Source organism: Cucumis melo, chromosome 8 (genome assembly GCF_025177605.1).
Source record: "Cucumis melo cultivar AY chromosome 8, USDA_Cmelo_AY_1.0, whole genome shotgun sequence".
Lineage (NCBI taxonomy): Eukaryota > Viridiplantae > Streptophyta > Magnoliopsida > Cucurbitales > Cucurbitaceae > Cucumis > Cucumis melo.
This window is the reverse complement of record NC_066864.1, coordinates 4,346,789-4,367,827: the sequence shown is the minus strand read 5'-3', so window position 1 is coordinate 4,367,827 and position 21,039 is coordinate 4,346,789. Positions and strand designations below refer to the sequence as shown.

Below are 21,039 nucleotides of genomic sequence, written 5' to 3'. Positions count from 1 at the left end.
ATATACATGGGTGTGTATATTTAATTAAAGATTTTGGAATTTGGTAGAATTTGTTATTAATTAAGACGTGAGAGCCAAGTATCCCAAGCTGTTCAAAGATTAGAACTTTCGAGGACGAAAGTTGTTAAAGGAGGGAAGATTGTAACGCCCCAAAAATTAAGATAATTTATTGGGCGTTATTTTGAATCCATTTAATGAGAATTATTTGATTTAGGTGGGAATTGAAATTAATTAAATATTTCTTGGATGAATATTTAATTAATTAGAGGTTTTGGCATGTGGTGTTTGTTAAGTTTTTGATTAGATGGTAAGTTAAGACAATTAAGTAAAGTTGTGGATTTTTAGTGTTGTTGAAGTTGAATTTAATTAAATAATTGTGGATGTTATTTAATTAAATTGTCGGGTAGAAAGTTTGTTGGAGATTCAATAATTATATGTATATGTGGAAATATATATATAATTATTATGTTAAAGGAAAAGATAATTATATTTGTTGAAATATAATTATTTAAGGAAAAGAGATGTGTTTTGGAGAAAGGATATTTATTAAAGGAGAAAAAGTAAAATAATTATATTTTGGGAAAATATAATTATTTGTAAAAGGATAATTACTTTGGAGAAAGATAAACAATAATTAATTATTTGTAAAAGGATAATTAATTACTTTGGAGAAGATAAATAATAATTAATTATTGTGGAAGATAATTAATTATTTTGGAGAAAGATAAACAATAATTAATTATTGTGGAAGATAATTAATAATTATTTTTGGAGAAAGATAAATAATAATTAATTATTGTGGAAGATAATTAATTATTTTGGAAGAAAGGTAAATAATAATTAATTATTTTGAAGAAAGATAAATAATAATTAGTTATTGTGGAAGATAATTAATTATTATGTAGAAAGATAAATATTGTTTATGGAGTGAAGTTGTTATGGTTGAGTTAAGATAATTCATGTTGGAAGTTATGAGTGATTTATTGGAAAAGATTTGATTGATTTAAATAAATTGAGGATTTAAGTAAATTTGAGATTTTGGAGGGAAAAGTTAGTTTTGGTGGAATTGTAATTAATTGAGTATATATATATGGATATATATATTCAATTAATAATATGGAAAAGTGAAGTTAATTATATGATGGAATATAATTATATTTGTTTGGAAAAGAAGATAATCCATAAGGAGAGAGATGGTTGATTTGATTGGACAAAAAAGATATATATTTATTTGCAAGAGAGAATAATGGTTTAAATAAATATATATTTATTGTAGATTTTGGTGAGAGAAAAATAATAATAATAAAGAAGTATTATTATTATTACTAATAGTTATAAATGTCTAAGATTAAGGCATTGATTTAGGAAAGATAATGGGAATAAAGATATATGTATATTTTTTGGTATTATATATATATCCTAAAAGGAAAAGGAAAAGAAAATAATAATAATAAATATTATTGTTATTATATATATCCTAAAAGGAAAAGGAAAAGGAAATAATAATAATTATTATTATTGTTATTATTTGGGTCTATAAATAGATTGGAATGCTTAAGTTGGAAAATAAAGGAAAAAGAAAAAGGTTCTTCATCTTCTTCTCTAAGATAACCCTCTGCTGTCGCCGCCTCAGTTGAAGTTAAGATTGGTCTCTTTGGAAGCTTGAGAATTTAAAGTGATGAATTTTTCATCAAGGATAAGAGGATTTTCCAACCTTCATTTGAGTAACCTTGGTAAGCCAAAGAAATTAAATTAATATTTTATTAATTTAATTTTGGATCTATTTGGGGTTTCTGTAAAGGTTCAATTGGCTAAACTTTTTTTAAGATCTAAATCTTGGATTTTTCCCAATCAAGGTTGAATTGGTTTCAACCCAATTTTTAGAAAGTTAATTAATTTGGGAGAATTTTTGGATGTTAGCCAATTGCTAATTTCATTAATTAAGATACTAAGTTTTCCTTTTATGATTAGGATCAAGTTAATTGGAGAATTTTACTGTCAACTAGGGAGTACCTTTGTTTGGCTAAAATCTCCAGGTAAGAGATTCTCCTACTAGACCTTCGAACTGAATTCAAGAGACCGCATGTAATTATGATTATGCATTGATGGTAGCTAAAATGCATAATTTGATGATAATGATTATACTGAGATTATGATGATAGTTGATGTTGATGATGATGACTGAGATTATTATGTTGATGATTGATGATGATGACTGATGTTATGTTAATGACCGGTAGTATGTTGTTGATGACTGTTGATGATTGTTAATGCATGATATATTAATCACATGATTAAGGACGTTAAGATTAATACTCATGCCATGTTATGATGTTATGTTATGCTACATGCTATGGATAGGGTGTTCTGTTAACTTTGTCTATTAGAGTCGTACCTGCATGGGTGTCCTTCGGGATCACCACCTATTTAGGACTGTGTGGTCCGACGGGACGCCAGTCTAGCATGGATATAGATATGATTCGAGTGATTCGACGGGGTCCTCGCATCCCGATCGTCTTAGTGTTACCCCCGGGTTCACTACAGACCAGCATGTCCTAGGTGCTCCCCCGGGACACCGAAGACCAGATTTTCGTTCCTACGGGAGCGCATGTTGCACGTGTTCGGGAACGTGCCAGAGATTGGGTACCATTTTCAGGACTCTAATGGGAAGTTAACAGACACCTAGTGGGACTAGTAGTAGGTCCCTTACTGAGTATATGTTTATACTCACTCTTTCTATGTTTAATATTTCAGGCGAAGGTAAAGGTAGAGGAAAGCTGGCGAGCGACAGAGAAGGATCCGTGACATGCCATATGGGGACTCAATTTTGCTTCCGCGTTTATGTTTCAGTGTTTTAATATTCCATTTTTAATGAAAATTTATTCTTCCCTCGTTTCAAAAAGTGTCTCTTGTCATTGTTCCGTTTCAGTAACGACCTCAGCTTAGTATAAAGAGTTGGGTCGTTACAAAAGTAAACAAGGTCTTATTTTTTTTTCATATGAATCAAGTTATTTTTTTAAAGAATTGTTCATATGATAATGTTGGTTTTCTTTGACCAAACTTAAAAGAAGTCCAAATCTTCCCATTCCAAATTTGTGTACTTAAAAGAAATTGGTTTGGTTTATTAGTTAAAGCACACAACCAAATGGATAAAAATAGTTTCATTATTTTTTCCACTTTTAAAATCAAACCTAAATCAATGTCGCATAAAACACCTTTGCCAACCTTATTTATTTGGTCGGGTTTAGTTTCGCTGGTCTCTTTAATGGAATTTTATGAACTAAATCCATATCCCATACCATTTCTGTGAAAAGAATGGTATAGAAATGTATAAAGAATATATCCAAAACACTAACTTTAAAAAAGATAATGTATGCCAATTAATGTGAAACTAGAATATTATATTACTTTAACTTATTTTTTTTTTCTTTTAACAATGTGAGATAACAAACTTCTAACATCTTAAGAGAGAATAAATGTTAATTACTAGATATTTATTTGACTACTATATTTATTAAATTGATGAAAAATATAATAATAATTTCTTCGATGAATATGGGGTGAAATAGGTTTTTTAATTGACATCTTTTTTTTTTTGGCTCGAATAAAACGCCAAAGCCATTAACCACTAATTTGTTGTTTAATTGTTTACAACACATAAATTGAGATCCCATAGATCTCTAATTAATGCTCTTAAAACTAATAAGAAACGGATAAAAATAATAAAGTTTATAAAGGTAAAGGAGAGGCAACTGCTTCCAGCTCTCTCATAAAGGTATATTGGACGTCATAGAGAAATTAGATTACATTTCACCCCAATAATTGCCTCACAACATATAAAAATAGGCTTCACATCCTTTTAAACAAATATATAATGAATCTTCCCCTTTTCGTATGTATCGTAATATCATTTAAAACGACAACTGTGTAACCGTATATAAACTTAAACCATAGAAATTAATTAAAACTTAGTAGATGGACATAATAGACATTTCACAGTTTCATTATAAAGTTCATAAATTGTGTCACCTCGTGAATAAAGGCCTAAGTTTGTTTTTACACATTATTTCCAAAAGAGAAAGTAATAAATTAAAAACACTGTTTAATAGAATATAGAATAAATAGTGTAATTGGCCCCATGCATCTCGAATTTTCAAGCGGATTTGCTAAAAAAGAAAATGATTCTTTGTTATAAATACTCCATATATATATAAACAAGAGGAAATGGAAAAAGAAAAGAAAAGAAAAGAAAAAAAAAAAGCTTAATTAATTAAGCATATAGCCATTACTAATAAAGCTAGTCTCGCCGAACTTCTTTTACACACTATTAGTTGCTTCAAAAATAGCGTAAAAACCCCACCAATAATATATATAATTATATATTTTTCCCAAGCAGCTTTTTTTTTTTAGTTTACAAAGAAGAGGGAGAAAGAGGAGGAGAGAGAGAGAGAGAGAGAAATTGGTTGTTGATCTTATAATATAGTGTTGATTGTGTTTAGCAATTAATAAGGTTGTTGTTGTTGTTATTAAGGATATATTGAGATTGAGATTGGGAGATTGTTGGAGGTTTTTCAAAGGCGTTGTAACCCAATTGTCGTTGGTATTGCCGGAAAATTAATAGTTGTCGGCTGCACATTAGTTTCCGCCTCAGAATTGTGTGTTCTGTCTGCAGATGGTCGTTTTCTGTCCGTACACGGTTCACTTCATATATCGTGAACCGCAACCGGTTCGATAGCTCCCGGTTTTCTACTTTCAGCTTGTTCACCAAGTTCCTTAAATTTTCTAAGTGCTTCTGTTTACGCAAACGGGACCGCCTTGCTGACTCCCGGTTAGACTCCATACGCCGTCGTTTTCTCTCGTCTACCACCTCAACTTTCCGGTCCGGTTCACATGGACCGGGATCCAACGCTTCCGGTTCATCTCGGTTTTCGGAGCTCGAGCTCGATATCACTGGGTTTGGTGACTGGAGAACGTCCAATAATTCGGGTTGTTCCGGCATCTGGAAAAAACCGGGCAAGAAGCCGTGGTTGTGATAATCATGGCATTCCCACGGCGTGGAAGCGGCCGGAAATGGGTTTTCGAGCATGGACTCGTACGGAGAACCGGTCGGAGAAGCGGACAGCATGACGACAGGATAAAGAATTTTCAGAACAAGATAAAGGAGGAGAGAAGGAGGAGAAAAGGGAAGAATTGCAGCGTAGAGGGCTTCTATTTAAAACCGAACACATGAGGACATTTTCGTAAATCAAGGCTAAGAGTTGAGGGTAATTTAGTAATTGAAACGAAATTAGATATCTAAGTGGCATAGTAGTGGAAGTGTGTAAGCGCGCTTTTCTTTTGGCGGGACAGATGGGTGATATAAGCCAGTGGGACCCTGACATTGGTGCATGGGGTGATATTAGCTTCGTAGTGAAGAAACAAAGTTTTGTGGGTTCCACACAATACTACACGTGGCAAACATTAATTCGATCTTAACGTCACAGCCAATTCTTTTTTAAATATTTCTGTTTCTACACTAAACATCTCTATGAATTAAAATATTGTAAAAATCATCATTTCAGATTTTTTTTCTCTCTCTTTTCCTATTAAAATATTTAATTAGAATATTAATAACAAACGAGGCTCGGTCGTACTTGTTACTTCGGCTGCGCCGCCGATGACTAGCAGGGCGGCTAAGGATTCGTCCACTTGAAAGAAATGGCATCCCATACCATCCACCCCTAAATTATGTAAAAAGGTGCAAACTCAGAGGGTTAAGTAGTCATTTTAGATATTGAAGATTATTAGTTTATTGCGAAATAAGTTTAGCATAAAGTTTTGACTTTATTGTTTCATTTTTAATTATTAAGCCATTATTAATATTCTGACCGTCTGCGTGAGTGAAAGAAAAAATCTTAGAGGAGATTCGTATACTGTACATGGGGTTAGTATTGTGTATAACAACCGAAGAGCTCTAGAAGAGCCGGACTCTTAGTTTAAGCTTCTCATGTAAGGAGTTGTAATTAATAGTGTGTTCAAGCGTACGTTTCTTTCTTCCAGATCTGATGAACGAGGCACACCAAATGCAGACCCTAGTCCATTTGACCCAAGAGTTAACCTAAACACAACATTGGTGTGCAAATCTTTACATCTTGCAAGTCATACTTTTTTTTCACCAAATTATAAATTTTCTAATATTTTCATGTGAAGTTCATATATGTGTTTTTTCCCATCCAAATTTGGCCATGGACGACGCATATAATTACCATGGGAATGATAATTTAGAATAGGCACTTGCAAGAGAAAGGAACCAAATAAAGGTTGGAGAAGAGAAAAAATTGAAAGAGGAAAAGGAGGAAAAACGAGTAAACAAAAAAGAAAGGCGTCAGTTGAGAAAAATTTGGGAGACATGAAGCCGTCCAAATAAAAAAGCAAACCTTAATTATTCTACAGAAATGATAGAGAGAGAGAGAGAGAGAGAGAACTGGTATGAATTTAAAAACCACCAAAATTCCTAACTTTAAAAAGAGTAGAATATTTGCTCAATCTAAAAGCTGATTGACTAAAACTGGGAGTTTACTTGTTAAATACTCCATGCACATAACAAACAATTAAACTAATTATATAAATTTTGGTGTTTAAAATTAAATTTGTGAAAAAGGAAAGAAAGAAAAAAAGCTGCAGGGAGGGGGAGTTGGAGTTGAACAACCTTAAAAAGATTCGGGTGTGTTATTCAGAAATTTTAAAAAAGGAGTGGTTGGGAGTTGAGAGGAAAGGCACAAAATAAGTTTGGGCAATCATCTCATCTCCACAAATTCCCTCTCTCTATCTCTCTAAAACACACACTTAGTAGGCCTCATGTGGAACGACACTTCTTTTTGCCCATAAAGATGTTTTTTTACTTAATTTAGTTAATTCCAACTTTAAATGTAACTAAAGCATCCTTTCTTCTGTTTGCTCTTATATATAACTTCAACCTTAATTAACTCTAATATCATTACCTATTCTACTTCTATATTATTTATATAAAGTTTAACTAACCAAAATAATTAAACCAATCATTATACAGCAGGTGTAACCTAAGCTATACAAAATCTCATATGCCTTCTACTTCTTTACGCATAATGAAAATTTATATAATATATATATATAATCATTTTAGAAAAATGTTATTATATTTACGTGACGCATTTCTATTCGGTGCTATCTGGAATGCACAAAATTGGATAGGTCCAAATAGTTTTGTTTTTTTACATATATTATAATAAAACAATTATATTTTGTATGTATGTATAAATCAAGAAATAATAATATCACGATACATATAAATTTATAATAATTTTGGTTTCATCCATAAAACATCATGTTGTGAGTGAATTTTGACCTAATAATATAGGGTATAAAAATGAGAGAAAGTAATGGAAGATAAATACAGGATAAAGTGGAGGCCAGTTTAAATAAGTCACGTTGTTGGTTAATCATTTATTGAATTAAATATAAAAGAAAAAAGTAACTAAACTCTCTAATATTTTTCCTACGTAGGAGGAGGTATATCAAATATGGATGGTAGTATGAAATTCAAACTTTTGTTTTCCATTATTGAATCCTCATTTCTTGGTATCAAAGTTTTTTTTTTTTTTTTTTTTACCGAAGTTCTATACTCTAAATTACAAATTTAGAATTGAGGCTCATTTGTCCATGTCCATATTTTGGCATCTAAAGACATCACGTACGTAAAGATATTGTGTTCTTTTCAACATATATGGTTGCATAAAGCTTTATGTTTATATTATATCCCTAACAAAAAACCTTACTTTCACATAATAGAATCGTATATGTGAAATTTTCATCTTATACAATTTTGCATTCATTCGACAATTTTGTCTCTCGTTTGCTTGCAACATTTAAGAGAAATCTTGCCAGCATGAACATATATAGCTCAAGTGCTAAAATCCAACTTATTCATTCTGTTTTGAGACTGAATTAAGGTTTTCAGTTCTCAATACATGGAAGGACACAACAGACATGGACAGGGAGTTCATTAAAAGGAGATTGAAGTTGGGAAGGTGGGAAGTTAACACAGTTATCGAAAGTAGAGAAAAGAAGAAGAAGAAAAAGGAAGGGAAGATGACTTTAACTTTAAACTCCAGAGAAAGAGGAAGAGAGGTGGGGGGGTTTATTTTGGACATAAGCACATGTGAAAGTATGCAGTTAAGAAAATGGAGGACAAAAGCTTTTGTGGTGCACACACACACACACATAAACTGAAAAAGAGGGAATTCCATTAGGGCGCAACTGGGAGTTATATAGTACAATATGTATTTCAAAATTTTGAACGAGGAAAGCCTAAAAAGGGATCGGAGAGTAATGTAGGGTTTCAGTTGAGTTGGGCTTTAGAGGACCAATCTTTGATTGATTGGTGATTAATACTATATGGTGATTGTCTTTGTTTTACCACTTTAATTTTTTCACTGTTCATTTGTACCTTCATCTTGCTTTTTTATACCCATCTTTACACATGCTTCCTCCTCTTTATATCTTTTTCTCCCATTTCAATTCCCAAACCATGAAGAGCTTGTCGTGTGGAGAGATTGCCCTAGATTTTCTTGGATATATATCTTTTCTTTTTAGTCTTTCAACATTTTAGTGGTCACAATACTAACAATATATTACACCTTTATTGAATAGATATCAAATGTAGAATTTGAATACCATGATTTATATGGTAAGTTGTGGTGGAAAACAATTCTCTCGCTTCTTCTGCTACAATAAAAAAAAAAAAATCAATTATTGAGAAACTTAAATATCACGATAAAACAAAAATCAACGCACCTAAGAAATTCTATTAATTATGTGAAAACACGACGTAAAAGTTTGGAATGTATTTTTATTACATCTGTCAGTGGATATTGCAAATTTGGTGGGTTGGCTTCTTTTTTCCTATAGAGACTATCTATTTCTTCCTCCAAATTTCAAAAGCTTTTGATAAGTTTTAATCTATGGCAGTTTTTAACAAAAATAAAATAAAAACATTAAACATGATTTGCGTATATGTAATTTTTTTCGTTGCCCAAATTAATTCAAATAGTTGTTTAGTTTGGTGTCATGATTTCATTTTTGATAAATTTAAAAAGAATGAAATATCACTAAACGAGACCTAAGTTAGTCTTGTTTTAAAAGATCATGTAGTCAACGTAACATTCCAATACAATCTCTAACATGAATTATTCAATAATTAAATTAAGTTAATTTAAGAAAAGGAAACAAAATGGATCACAACCACTCAACAAAATCCTCATTAATATTTGTTTAGTAATTAGTGAAAATGTGAGATCAAACCCATTGATGGTGTAATAATGAAATCATATTTCTTTGTCCTTTACATAAACCATATGATCAAACGGCTCGGCTTAAATGGGCCGATGACATAATCAAAACCTGATGAGACTATGGTTTTATAATTAGGAACTGATTATAATAATTAAGAAAACAATGTTAGGATTAGTATATTGCAATTCCTTTCAAGAAAATGATGGGGAAAATGACATTATTATTAATTAACATTCATAATCCATTTGTCCTCTTGGAATTCGACAACGTACAAATAGTTCACTCCAACCATTAATTAGGCTAAGCATACATTTGGGTGTTGATTATTGCGTCTTCGTCCTATTTAAACTTAAAAAAATTACATCACTTTATTAGGTAAATTACATTAATTAGGGAACCTTAATTAAGGTTAACAAAACTACATGTGTCATCCCATTTTCAACTGCTTCTATGATTGTTACTTTGGATATCGATTCTTTATTATTATTGTTATTATTTATTTCTATCGATAGTGATTTGTATTTGGACTTTTTAAAAGCCTATTTAATTTATTGAAAGAAAAACATCAAAAAGGAAAAAAAATTTGAGGATTAAACAAATAAAAACTAAAATATCGATACACTATGGTATTGTTTTTCATTTAAAAAAACAGAAATTAAAAATTAAAATTATGAAGGTAATCTTAATTATTCCTCCATAGAAAGAATGCTCTCTATATTATAATTTTCGTTTTTATGTTTAATGAAGTAAGTTAATAATAAAGGAGAAGAAAAGAAAAAAAAACCCAACGGTTCTGTTCCTATCAGGAGGAAAAAGAAAAGGGTTTTGTACGGAACTTTAAAAAGTATGAAAAGGAAAAAAAGAAAAGATGGGTTTTCTTGAAAGTTGAAAGAAAGAGAATTAAATATAAAGAAACAAACTATATACCAATATCTTATATTTTATATTTAAAAAATAAAGTAAGGTTTATTAAGAGGAAATTTAAGTTAATTAAATAGAGAGTGAGTTTTTTCTTGCTCAAGTTGAAAGAGAGCATTACCAGTGTGATTTGTGCGATATGAAGTAAGCAAAATCAAATGCATAAAGTAATCGAGAGTATTAAAAAATAATTTACAGGTTAAAAGTTAAATATGTATATTTAATTCATTCAATTGAAATTTTCAAATTGAATTCAAACATCAACTTGGACGATGGTGATTCATTTACAAATTTAACTTTTATAGTCAACAAACAACGTAATCAAGTGCAATTTGGCAAACGCTTTAGTTTTTGTATGAGAAAGATTTCTTGATTTCTTTCTTTACAGTTTTCTTTTGTTAAATCTATGAGTAGTTATACCGAAAATTAATTAATCTTGTATCTTGCTGAGGTAATTGCTATTGTATGTTTGATGTTCCTGTAGAAGGAATAATCCGTCTTTAAGACAACTTTTATTAAAAGCCTACCTTGATTACCTATATATATATATCAACTTTTTTTATTTTGCTTACTTTTGAACATTATTATTGTATCTAAAACATACATAGGTTCAAGGGTATTAGAAAAGATAATCCATTTTTACTCTAAAATTTCCTATCATGTTTTTAAAAAATGGGATTCAAATAATTCGGATAAAAACTTTCAATTATAATTGAACAATTTAGTATAAAGAAAAATATCGATACTACATACAATGCATCGTATTTTCATAAATTTCATCAAATTGGACTCTAAATTTAGATTAAGTTATCGATTGTATGAATCATTTCACATATTAATTTAACATTTATTTTACAAAAAATTTCAATAAAATAAAGTTTTACACAATTAAATTTGATCCGTTTGAAAAATTTTGTTAAAATTGAAAAGTTTCAAGACATAAATTAAGCTTAATTTTTGTCTTATGTAAACTCAATTTATCAATTTTCAAGAAAAGAAATTTGATAGATTGTATGCTTTGTACCATTTAAGGTTAAAAATTACAATATATATATATATATATATATATATATATATATATATATATATATATATATATATATATATTTGAGGTACTCTCGATAAAATATAAAACTGACTACGCAAAATATATAATAGATTTTAATAAAATTTATTATATTTGTAATATTTTTAAAATATTGATTTATTGACTGAGACTATTTTTTTGTTTAATATAAATTAGTGAATGGATGGTTATCCGATACTAAGGTATGTGTTAGAGCCCATCGTGAAACGAAACCCAATAAAAGAGGCTAATGCTATTTAGAGTTTGGATGGGTGATCCAAACACAGAACACCCTCCTTTATTAAATCACACAACGTCTGGTGTTTGAAAGAAGTCCTTAATCTACTCTTTCAACTTCATCATCAAATTCATTAATATGTTGAACCAGAATATGATTAATATACAACTTCCAAATTAAATACGCTTTGGAGAAGCCTTTATACATATATATTCTCCAACCACAAATTTAAAATGAAAACAAAACAGACAGAGAAATTAAATGAAGAGGAAGAAAAACTCTCTCTTTTTTTTAATATTATTTGTACACATATTTCTTCATATTTGCATGAATATTGTCCAGTTTTATCTTCATTCTTTATCATTCATCACTTTACTTAACCAAATTTTTTTTTTTATATGAATTGATGAACAACCATCTTTGCACAAAAGATAAAAGCAATGAATATGAATACTACCATAGCTTTTGTTGATCACAAAATTTGGTCAAGAAATTATCTAACCTTTACATATATCACCTGCTATAATTTGTATTTTGGAGAAAAAGTCTCCTACCAAACAATTAGAATACAACAACAATATTGATGTAACATTTTAGGAAAGAAGATGAACTCGATCAACATGAAATTATCTTGTTTTATACTGGAGTTAAAACAGGAGTATCCTCAATTCCATGGTGAATAGAACTCCAAAAGGCTGAATCTTAGCTAGCACAAGAGGAATACTTTGGGCGGGCCTTTTAGGCCAAAGGGCCCATTATTCACCTCATCCACACTCTTTAGTCGTGTGTGCCTTTTCGAAGCATGTTTGCTAACACCATCATGTGTCAACTCAAACTTTGATTTCATTCTCTACCCTATTGTTTCTCTCATCGGTGTAAAGTAAACTAGAACTGATAATACCTTTAACGTGAAGAACTAAGTTATAACAAAAAGTAGTTTACACATTATAATTGGAATTGCATGGGGGCTAAGCTGAGGCGGGGAGTAGGGGATAAAATTACAAGACCCATATCATATCCATATATTATTGCTTCTGTCTGCATGTTGTAGGTCAAATGCGCACTCAGCCCCTTTTGGAATCATATGATTATTAACCCAACATTTTCTCCAAAAAAACTTTGACAAAAAGAAAAGTTTCTTAGGAAATTCTGTCATCTTATGCAACACATTTTCTCTCCTGGATCCCACAATAATATGCTTCCAAATCTCACACGGAATGTGAAAATAAAAAAACATCACTAATCCATGTTGAATCTGTACACATTACACACAAACACTGACACCTTTAATTCTGTTTGTGTTTGTTTTTCTTTAAAATAAGAAATCCAAGTTTTGCTCTAATCAGTATTTTGTTTTGGGTTTATTGTTTACAACAATAAAGGAAAAGAAAGACTTGAACAACCGAATAATAATTTTGTCGGATTTGTTGTATTTCACTGGGAGAAACATTATATATTTGAAATTAGTGTGATGTATTTTTTACATCATCAAAAGATTTAATCAGACAAAGTGAGGGCAGAGGCATATCTTGTTCTTGAAGCAAATTACGATATTATTGATTCTTTATGTTTCTCTTTCCTTTGCCTTCTTTCTTCACCTTTTAATTTAATTTTTAATTGTTTTTCTACTTTAATTTATTTTAATTATTATTACAGCTTTGATCACAAAAAGAGAGATTTCATATTGACTGCGGCCGCAGTTATAACGGTTTCAAAGAAAAGGATCTTTGAAATTTAATTTTTTGTTCTATACATCTCAACTTTTGATTCATGTAAACAAATATGCTTCACTCTTTGAATTTTTATTTTCCTAACAAAGAAAATAAAATAAATAAACAAATAAATCTTTTATCCTTAGTCGATATAGTCAAGTTAGATGTAGTCTCGGGACAAACAAAAACATTACTTCAACTAACTTCAAGTATGTATAATAAATATAACTCGTTGGATTTATTTTTATTTTCGTTCGTTAAACTTTATCACTCTAATTTATCCAACATTTGTCACACTATTGTTCTTAAAGGGTAGATTTCAAACTATCAATCTTTAAACAAAAAAATGCAGCAAACCCTCCACCAAGTTCCAATTAGGTTAATGTTTTAACTAATTGCATTCACACTTATGTAGAGTAATCACAATTAGTTAGTATTCTAAATTTTTGAAAACTTGCGTTTTTTTTTTTCAGATTAAAGCTATAGTTTAACCTAACGAATTTAATTAATGAGACAAGTATATTTTATTTATGAATCGGTGTATATTCCCTGCCTACACTTACCTTCTTAAGATTTTCACACATAAACACCTTTGTCCCACGCATTTGTTGGTCACACATTTATATAATAAATAGTAATTTTGTTGTTTCTTTTGAAGGATACAAAAAAACAGGAGTCTGAAAATATTAGTAATTAGAGAATATTTTAGAATGTAAAGTTGTTATAATTATTAAAGGTTGGCTGGTGGTGCACTGCTCATGACAAGCCCCACTAGCTATTTCATACACAATCTATTCAACCAAATAAATCCACTAAAATTTTCAACATATCCCTTTTTCTATTTTTTTTTTTTTAACTCCTTTCTCTTTTGACTAAATGAATAGATTTCAGAAAGATCATTATTATATAGTTAGGAGATCTATTTTTCTCCCCTCATCTTCAAGAATGCATGATGTGAAATTCATTTCCATATATATGGTTTCTTGGAGCTTGGAACCCTACTCTGCACACCTAAAATAGGAGTTGATGAAAGTAATGGATAGAGTATCGATAAAAAGTTTTAAAGTATATTTATATTAATATACAACTATTTTTATGGTTGGTTAAACTACTTAAAGATATTTATTATGTTTTAACCTCCGATGTCGATATATCATGTACTGGCCCAAAAAAGATAAATTATGTGTATTAATATCAATAAAAATGTCAACAAGTTGATAAAGAATCTATACTATAATTTTAGTAATAGGGACAAAAATATCGAAAAATAATAAATTGGAAAATGCAACATCATTTTTCAATTAGCAATACTTGTCTCCTATGTGAGTGGATCAATTTTTGCAACACCAATTCAGCCACAAATCGAATAAAATGCCAAAAAGATGTTGAAAAATGAAAAGTTTGCCACAATTATAACATATGGTTGAGCCACTAAGATAGACCAAAAAATGGATGCAACTTTAAGAATGTTCGGTGTACCTATTGATTCCAATCATATATTTTTCTAAAAACAAAAGTTGCTAAGATTAATGTTCATATTTGATTGGTCAAATAAAAGAAGTTTTGCTATTTTACTTGGTGTGAGTAGTCAATGAAATTAAAGGACCTCTCTCCTTAATAGAATGTTAAAAATTCCATCACACTGCCTTGAAAATTGAAGGGTTGATTTTCTTCTTCTTCTTCTTCATAATTTTAATGATGGGCATGTCACCTTATTCCTCAAATTCAAATAGACCAAAATCAATTATATTTTTCAATACTTAATTTGTATATGTCATCATGACTTAAAACAAGCCTCAGCATGTAGATATATAGAGCCAATAAAATCTAGAAAATAAGAATTAGAATTTTATTTTCCACCTTTGATAAATTTGAAAATTCATTAGATTTGTCCAAGTGAAGATACAGTTAGCTTCGTATAGTATAGGGACCATATACACAATTTACTATAAATAAATTGTTATGTGTATTTTTATGAATAATGAATAATAATAATCACAAAATATTCCTTTACCATCTAAAGAGCCTCTCGCTTATATTTGTGCATTACCCCAAATATAAATATCATGACTTTATTACGAAATTGATAAATAAAAATAAATAGAAAAATATAAACAATAAAGAAAAATATAACATAAAGATTCAAAGTTTACTGACCGTTGTATTAAATACATCCACAAATAAAAAGATAAGCAATGATCAATTGATCATGTAAAATTAGAGAGTTTATATAATACATTTCTCAAAACTCTAAACTCAGACATATAAATAATATAACTATGATAATTATATGTTGAGGACGTGACTTCATATTTGACCAATTATAAATTCTAGACATTTCAATAATAAACTTCCAACTGCACGGATCAATAATAAAAGTTTTAAGTAATTAAAGATGAAAAATTGTAACTTAAAATTAATTACCACCATATAAGAGTATCTGTCTTCAATTATGTGTAGAGATTACGTCTATAATAATTCTGTTTAAGATGATCAGGATTTTGACCTTTCGGTTATGCTTTATCTCCAAAATCTTGACCACCAATAATCAATAAATCTCTATATGTTTTTTTCCAATCCTAGTGGGCTTAAACTCACTCCCTAAACCGTAGATTAAAAGAATATCCCAAAATCAAAATATATGTTAAAGAAAAGGGTAGTTTTTCGATATCAAACCTCTGATATCCCTTCACTGGGAGCCTCATACGAGGAAGAAGAAGAATGGTTAATTAAAAGTGATTAGACCAAATCGATTCGATTAGGCATATTTGATTCAATTAGGCATATTTGGTTCAACTTAGGACTCGTTTTGATTGAACTAAAAAAATATATTTAAAAAAAAAAAAAAAAAAAAAACTCGCATTTTATTTCAGTAAAATGGTTTAAGATGTATCGAGGTTCGTCGAATATTTCAAAAAAAATTTAAATAATTTATTTTTAGGATAATCACTGAAATTAAAGTATTTCAAACGCACCAATTAATTGATTCTAATGTTTAGATTTATGAGTTGTTCCAGCACTCGACCCAAAAAAAGGAAAAAATCTGAAAAAGAAACCACAATTTAGGGATAAACTATAACTGTTATTAAAATTAATCAAATAGCCAAATCTAACAAAACCAAAATTAGAATATATATTTAATTTCGGTGCTAGCTTTTTCCTTTTTTTAATTTTATGAAATTTAGTCTGATATATAATTATTAATTAATTAGTAATAGACAAATAATATTTTTATGGAAATGTCAACTTTCACGTCCACCCTTCATTCTTCTTTTTATTGTGCTCGTTGTGATGTTTGATATAAATTCCATTTATATAAATTTTGGTCCACGATCTGCTGCTACTACTTCTACCAAAGTCTAAGGCAGCACCTTCTCAAGTTCACACCCAATCTTCTCCTTTTTCCTCTCTTATTTATACCAACTTCTTTCATTACCCTCTCTTTACCGTTTCATTTTATCCAACTAATCAAATCCACTATATACTCATGCCTTCTAAATTCTTCTCCTTTCTCTTCATCCTCCTCCTCCTCCTCCACCTCTACCGCCCGCTCGCTTATGCTGCTCGCCCGGCTCCCGCAGCCCCCACAGCAATCCCGAGTCAGGTAATTAAACTTATCCTAATCTATCAGGTTTTCGATAATAATTTAGTCTGATCATATACAACTTACCTATTGTAGGGTGGTGTTTTCAAACAAAATTGAATACGGTGTTGTTTATTTTGGTTTTTAGGGGTTGGCCGGGGAATCAAAACAAAGTGATGGTGAGATGACGGACGAGAATTGCGATGGAGTTGGCGAAGAAGAGTGTTTGATGAGAAGAACTCTAGCTGCTCACTTAGATTATGTGTATACACAAAAGCATAAGCCATAATTTTGAAGTTAATCGATTAATCAATCATATATTCTCTTTGTTTTATTTTTAAAGATATTGGACGAATGAGTTAGCTTTGATTTTTTATTTCTTTCTCAAATTAAAGTTGTATATATGAAATGTGTGTGAAAAGGGAATTTAATCATTTAGGGGAAGCTAGCTAGGACCATGCAGGCAATTATTATAAAGTTAGGGTTTGGAAAGGGAGAATTAATAGGGAGAAGGGCCGTAGAGGAGAAGAAATTAAAGTAAAGATGGTCCCTTGGGGCCGCAAATCTTTCTTATAGAAATTAAAATCCAAAGTTGATGTGATATTAAAAAAGGGATCATATATATAAAAAGCAATTAAAACATGAGAGTATGAATAAAGGCAAATATGGGAGGGGGCCTGCTTTGACCATCATTCAACGTAACTCCCACCCATGACCTATGTCTCTCGGTGCGCCAACCTTTATCCATAACTACTTTCCTAAATTCCTATTTTCAAATTCAAAATTACACTACACTACTCAAATTTTAATCCAAGCTGTTTTGTAATTTATAATACTACGAAAATATGTTCAAACTAAAAAAAAATTCTTCATAAGTACTCTTAACTACGCAAGGACCCACACCATATTTACAGCTTGTTAATATGACAATTAAAATAAATAGATATGGTATGAACAAAAATTTATACAACTCAAGTATTAGAAATTTTCTTAAACCATTTGTTACATTTGAATTCTTAAACTAAATAAAAAAGAATATTATGTATTAGTTAATTCTAGTTTTCAAAAATTCAAAAATTAAGTATATTAAAACAATGAAATAAAATCTAAATGTTATCAATCCAAACTTAAATTGTTATCCAATGGATTATGGCCGTCCAATGTGTCTGTCATGTGTGTATGCATTTGACAAGGTGCAAAACTATAAACTAGAAAAAAAAAATTCAAGATCTCTTTAAATAAATAAATTGGAACACAGCAAAATCCAACGAATATCCATCGTGCTAATCAAGAACTCTTGGCCGACTAATCCCAATATAACATTATAATTGATATAGTTTAGTTTTTCATGGTTGGAACACAATTTAGTTCCAATTTTCTATAAATTAACTATATGGTATATGGACATGTTGATTGAAAATTTGGTTGCCTTTATGGAATTTGGGGGGTTTTTTTTATGTGGAAAAACATATGGAAATTGGATGATTAAGCAATTAATCCCAAAACCTTATATATTTAATATAAATTTCATGTAATGCCCTTGTACCTAACCAAAGCCACAATCCCAAGTGCAACAAAAAGGTGTCTCCACATTCCATACACAAGTCAACCCAGTTTCCTAAGTTGCTCAATATTTTAATATATTTGGAGCACATTAATTAATTAATTCAAAGTTTGTTTTCTTAATTAATTAATTTAAAATATCAACATATCTTAGACCACTCTTTCCTACCCTATGTTTGAGATTTGGACAATTAATTAACATATATATATATATACGTGTTTTAAGGCTCTTTCTGCCTTATGGTGTTAGTTAGAATATGACATTAAATTTACTTGTGCTTATCAAATTAAATTTTTAGGTTAATCCAAGAACACATTGAATATTACAAACGTTTTAGAAAACAATTTTTTAAAGTTTAAATTAATTAAAAACATTACAAAATATTCTTTATTTATTTAATTTTGCTGTCTAATTTCTTTTTTCTTAAAAAATTTTTTGATTAGGGAACTACGTACTTTAACTTTGAAATTTTGATTAGAATTAGAAATTTTCTTTTTTTTAAAAAAAAAAAAGGAAATCAAGTTGGAAAGAAGCCGTACAACGTTGAAATGTTGACTTTTCCGCCGGAAAAATTAATGTGGTGATTTTGATTATGTTTATCTTCTTGAAAAATAGTAGTTAACATCGTCATGGATTTCTGCATGACATAATTTTAACAATAAAAGCTTCATTCAATGCAGCTCTTTGAATAAGAATTTTAATGTGTGTAGAAGAAAATTAAAAAAAATTAAATATAGAACGTCGGACCCTTAACGACATGTCGCCAACCACAAAATTTGGCACCCAATAGTTTTGTTTTGTTACTTGGGAATTGGTCATATCGCATGGTTTTTTGTGATCATCATCACCTTGACCTAAAATCTAATTTTTCATGTCGGTTGGCGTACAAATTAAAGTACATATGGTGAAGGAAGGAGGAGCTCTTTTATAAAGCATTAAATCCAATTTAATGGAGTTGATTGTGTGTTCTCATTGTGGTAAATTACAGATTATACTGTTTACTTCGGGAATAATAATAATATTGGAATTCGTATATCAATTCGGACTTCTTTTGGAATGGAAAATAAAAAGGTTAGGGGGTGGGGGCATTTAAAATCCACCTAAAACTTCGTTTTAATTAAGTTGTATTATCTTTTGAGTTTTTTTCTCTCATAATTTTGATGATTTAAGTAGGTGTTACCGAGATTAATGGGTAGTTAGTGGTTGACTACTTCCACTGCACAACAAACACATACAAAAGTTAACACAAAAAGAAAAGACAAAAAATACAATTAGTTGAAAGAAATAAATAATTAAATTTTTCTTCAAATTTTTTTTCATGAGTTTCCATTTTAAAATTTCAATTTTATGATCCCTTCAAATTCTAGCATCAAAAAGTAACTTTGCAAAGATTGAAAGAAAAAGTTGGACATCGACAAAAGAAACATCCATTTTGAGTATTCGACGAACTTCCCATCCTTTTCTATACGCGTGATGGACTAGTAATAGTGAGAGATCTATGTTAGGTAAGGAATTGAAAAAAATGAAAGAAATTCACCTTTCACTAGTTCACCTCATCGTCCAAAATACTCTTCCACCAAATGAAAAAAATAATAATAATACAAAAACTCGAAAATATCATTAATATGATTTAAATTTGACTCAAAATAATACAAGCAAATATCATTCCTCTCTCTATACTTCAAACACCCAGGAACTCAATTTTTATTTACCATTTTGAAATAACGATAGCATATTATTGGTGTATACATATACATGTACCGATTTGAAATAGAAATCTTAACAATCAAATGTCCCAACTTAACTCAAACAAAAACCATAGATTGAATTAAACTTTTGTTCAAATTAGTGAAATTTGACAAATTTTCAACGCACAATTTGTACATCAATCAAAACTTAATTTTTTTTTAATTTTTTTAAGAAAAGACAAATTTATAACTTCGTAAGGGCTAAATTTGATAGGTAAAGAATAGCAAAGAATTTGACGTGAGAAGGAAATTTTGCTACCCACGTAACCAATCATGCATTTGTCCCTAGAGTTTTTTTTGGCCAAATTGTTGCTTGTTTTTGCATTACTTATTGTTACTGTTAGTTGGCCAAATAATCAAAATTAAATACTAGCTCAAATTTTAAAATTTATACATCTAAAATCATTTCAATTATATTTAAATTTTATATACGGTTTTTTTTTTCAAGAATAAAAAAAATACAAATTATTTACGCTTTAACAAAAAAAAGAAAAATCACTAAAGAACACAAACTCATTAAATTTGGTTCTTCCATAAAACATAAATAGTTTATTCATTTTACCGTTTTCAATAATTCTCCTTTTATATTATATATGATTAACATATATACAATTTATGCATGAGTAAAAATTAAATACGTCACAAATAACATGTTGATTATTTTTAAAATAATAAAAAAAATGACTATATAAAAAACTGTTTTGAATATTAAAATTTTAAAAATATTTTATGAATATAACAAAATTTTAATGACGATCTATTCCGTAAATTTATACTATATTTATAAATAAATTTGTTCATTGCTTATTTGAAAGTATCCCTTGAAAAATCAAATTAGTTAATGATATTTAATTGTATTCCAAACAAAATGATATAACCTTTTTTGTCTGTTTGTTTGTTC

At 29.5% G+C, this 21,039-nt stretch overlaps 1 protein-coding gene across 1 annotated transcript; it reads right to left on the bottom strand.

Moving 5' to 3' along the window:
- Positions 1–4,495: 4,495 nt before the first annotated feature.
- LOC127150527 (bZIP transcription factor 2-like) lies at positions 4,496–5,125 on the bottom strand. The gene has a single exon (XM_051088399.1). It carries the CDS (start codon positions 5,123–5,125, stop codon positions 4,496–4,498), a length of 630 nt encoding a protein of 209 aa, XP_050944356.1.
- Positions 5,126–21,039: the final 15,914 nt, after the last annotated feature.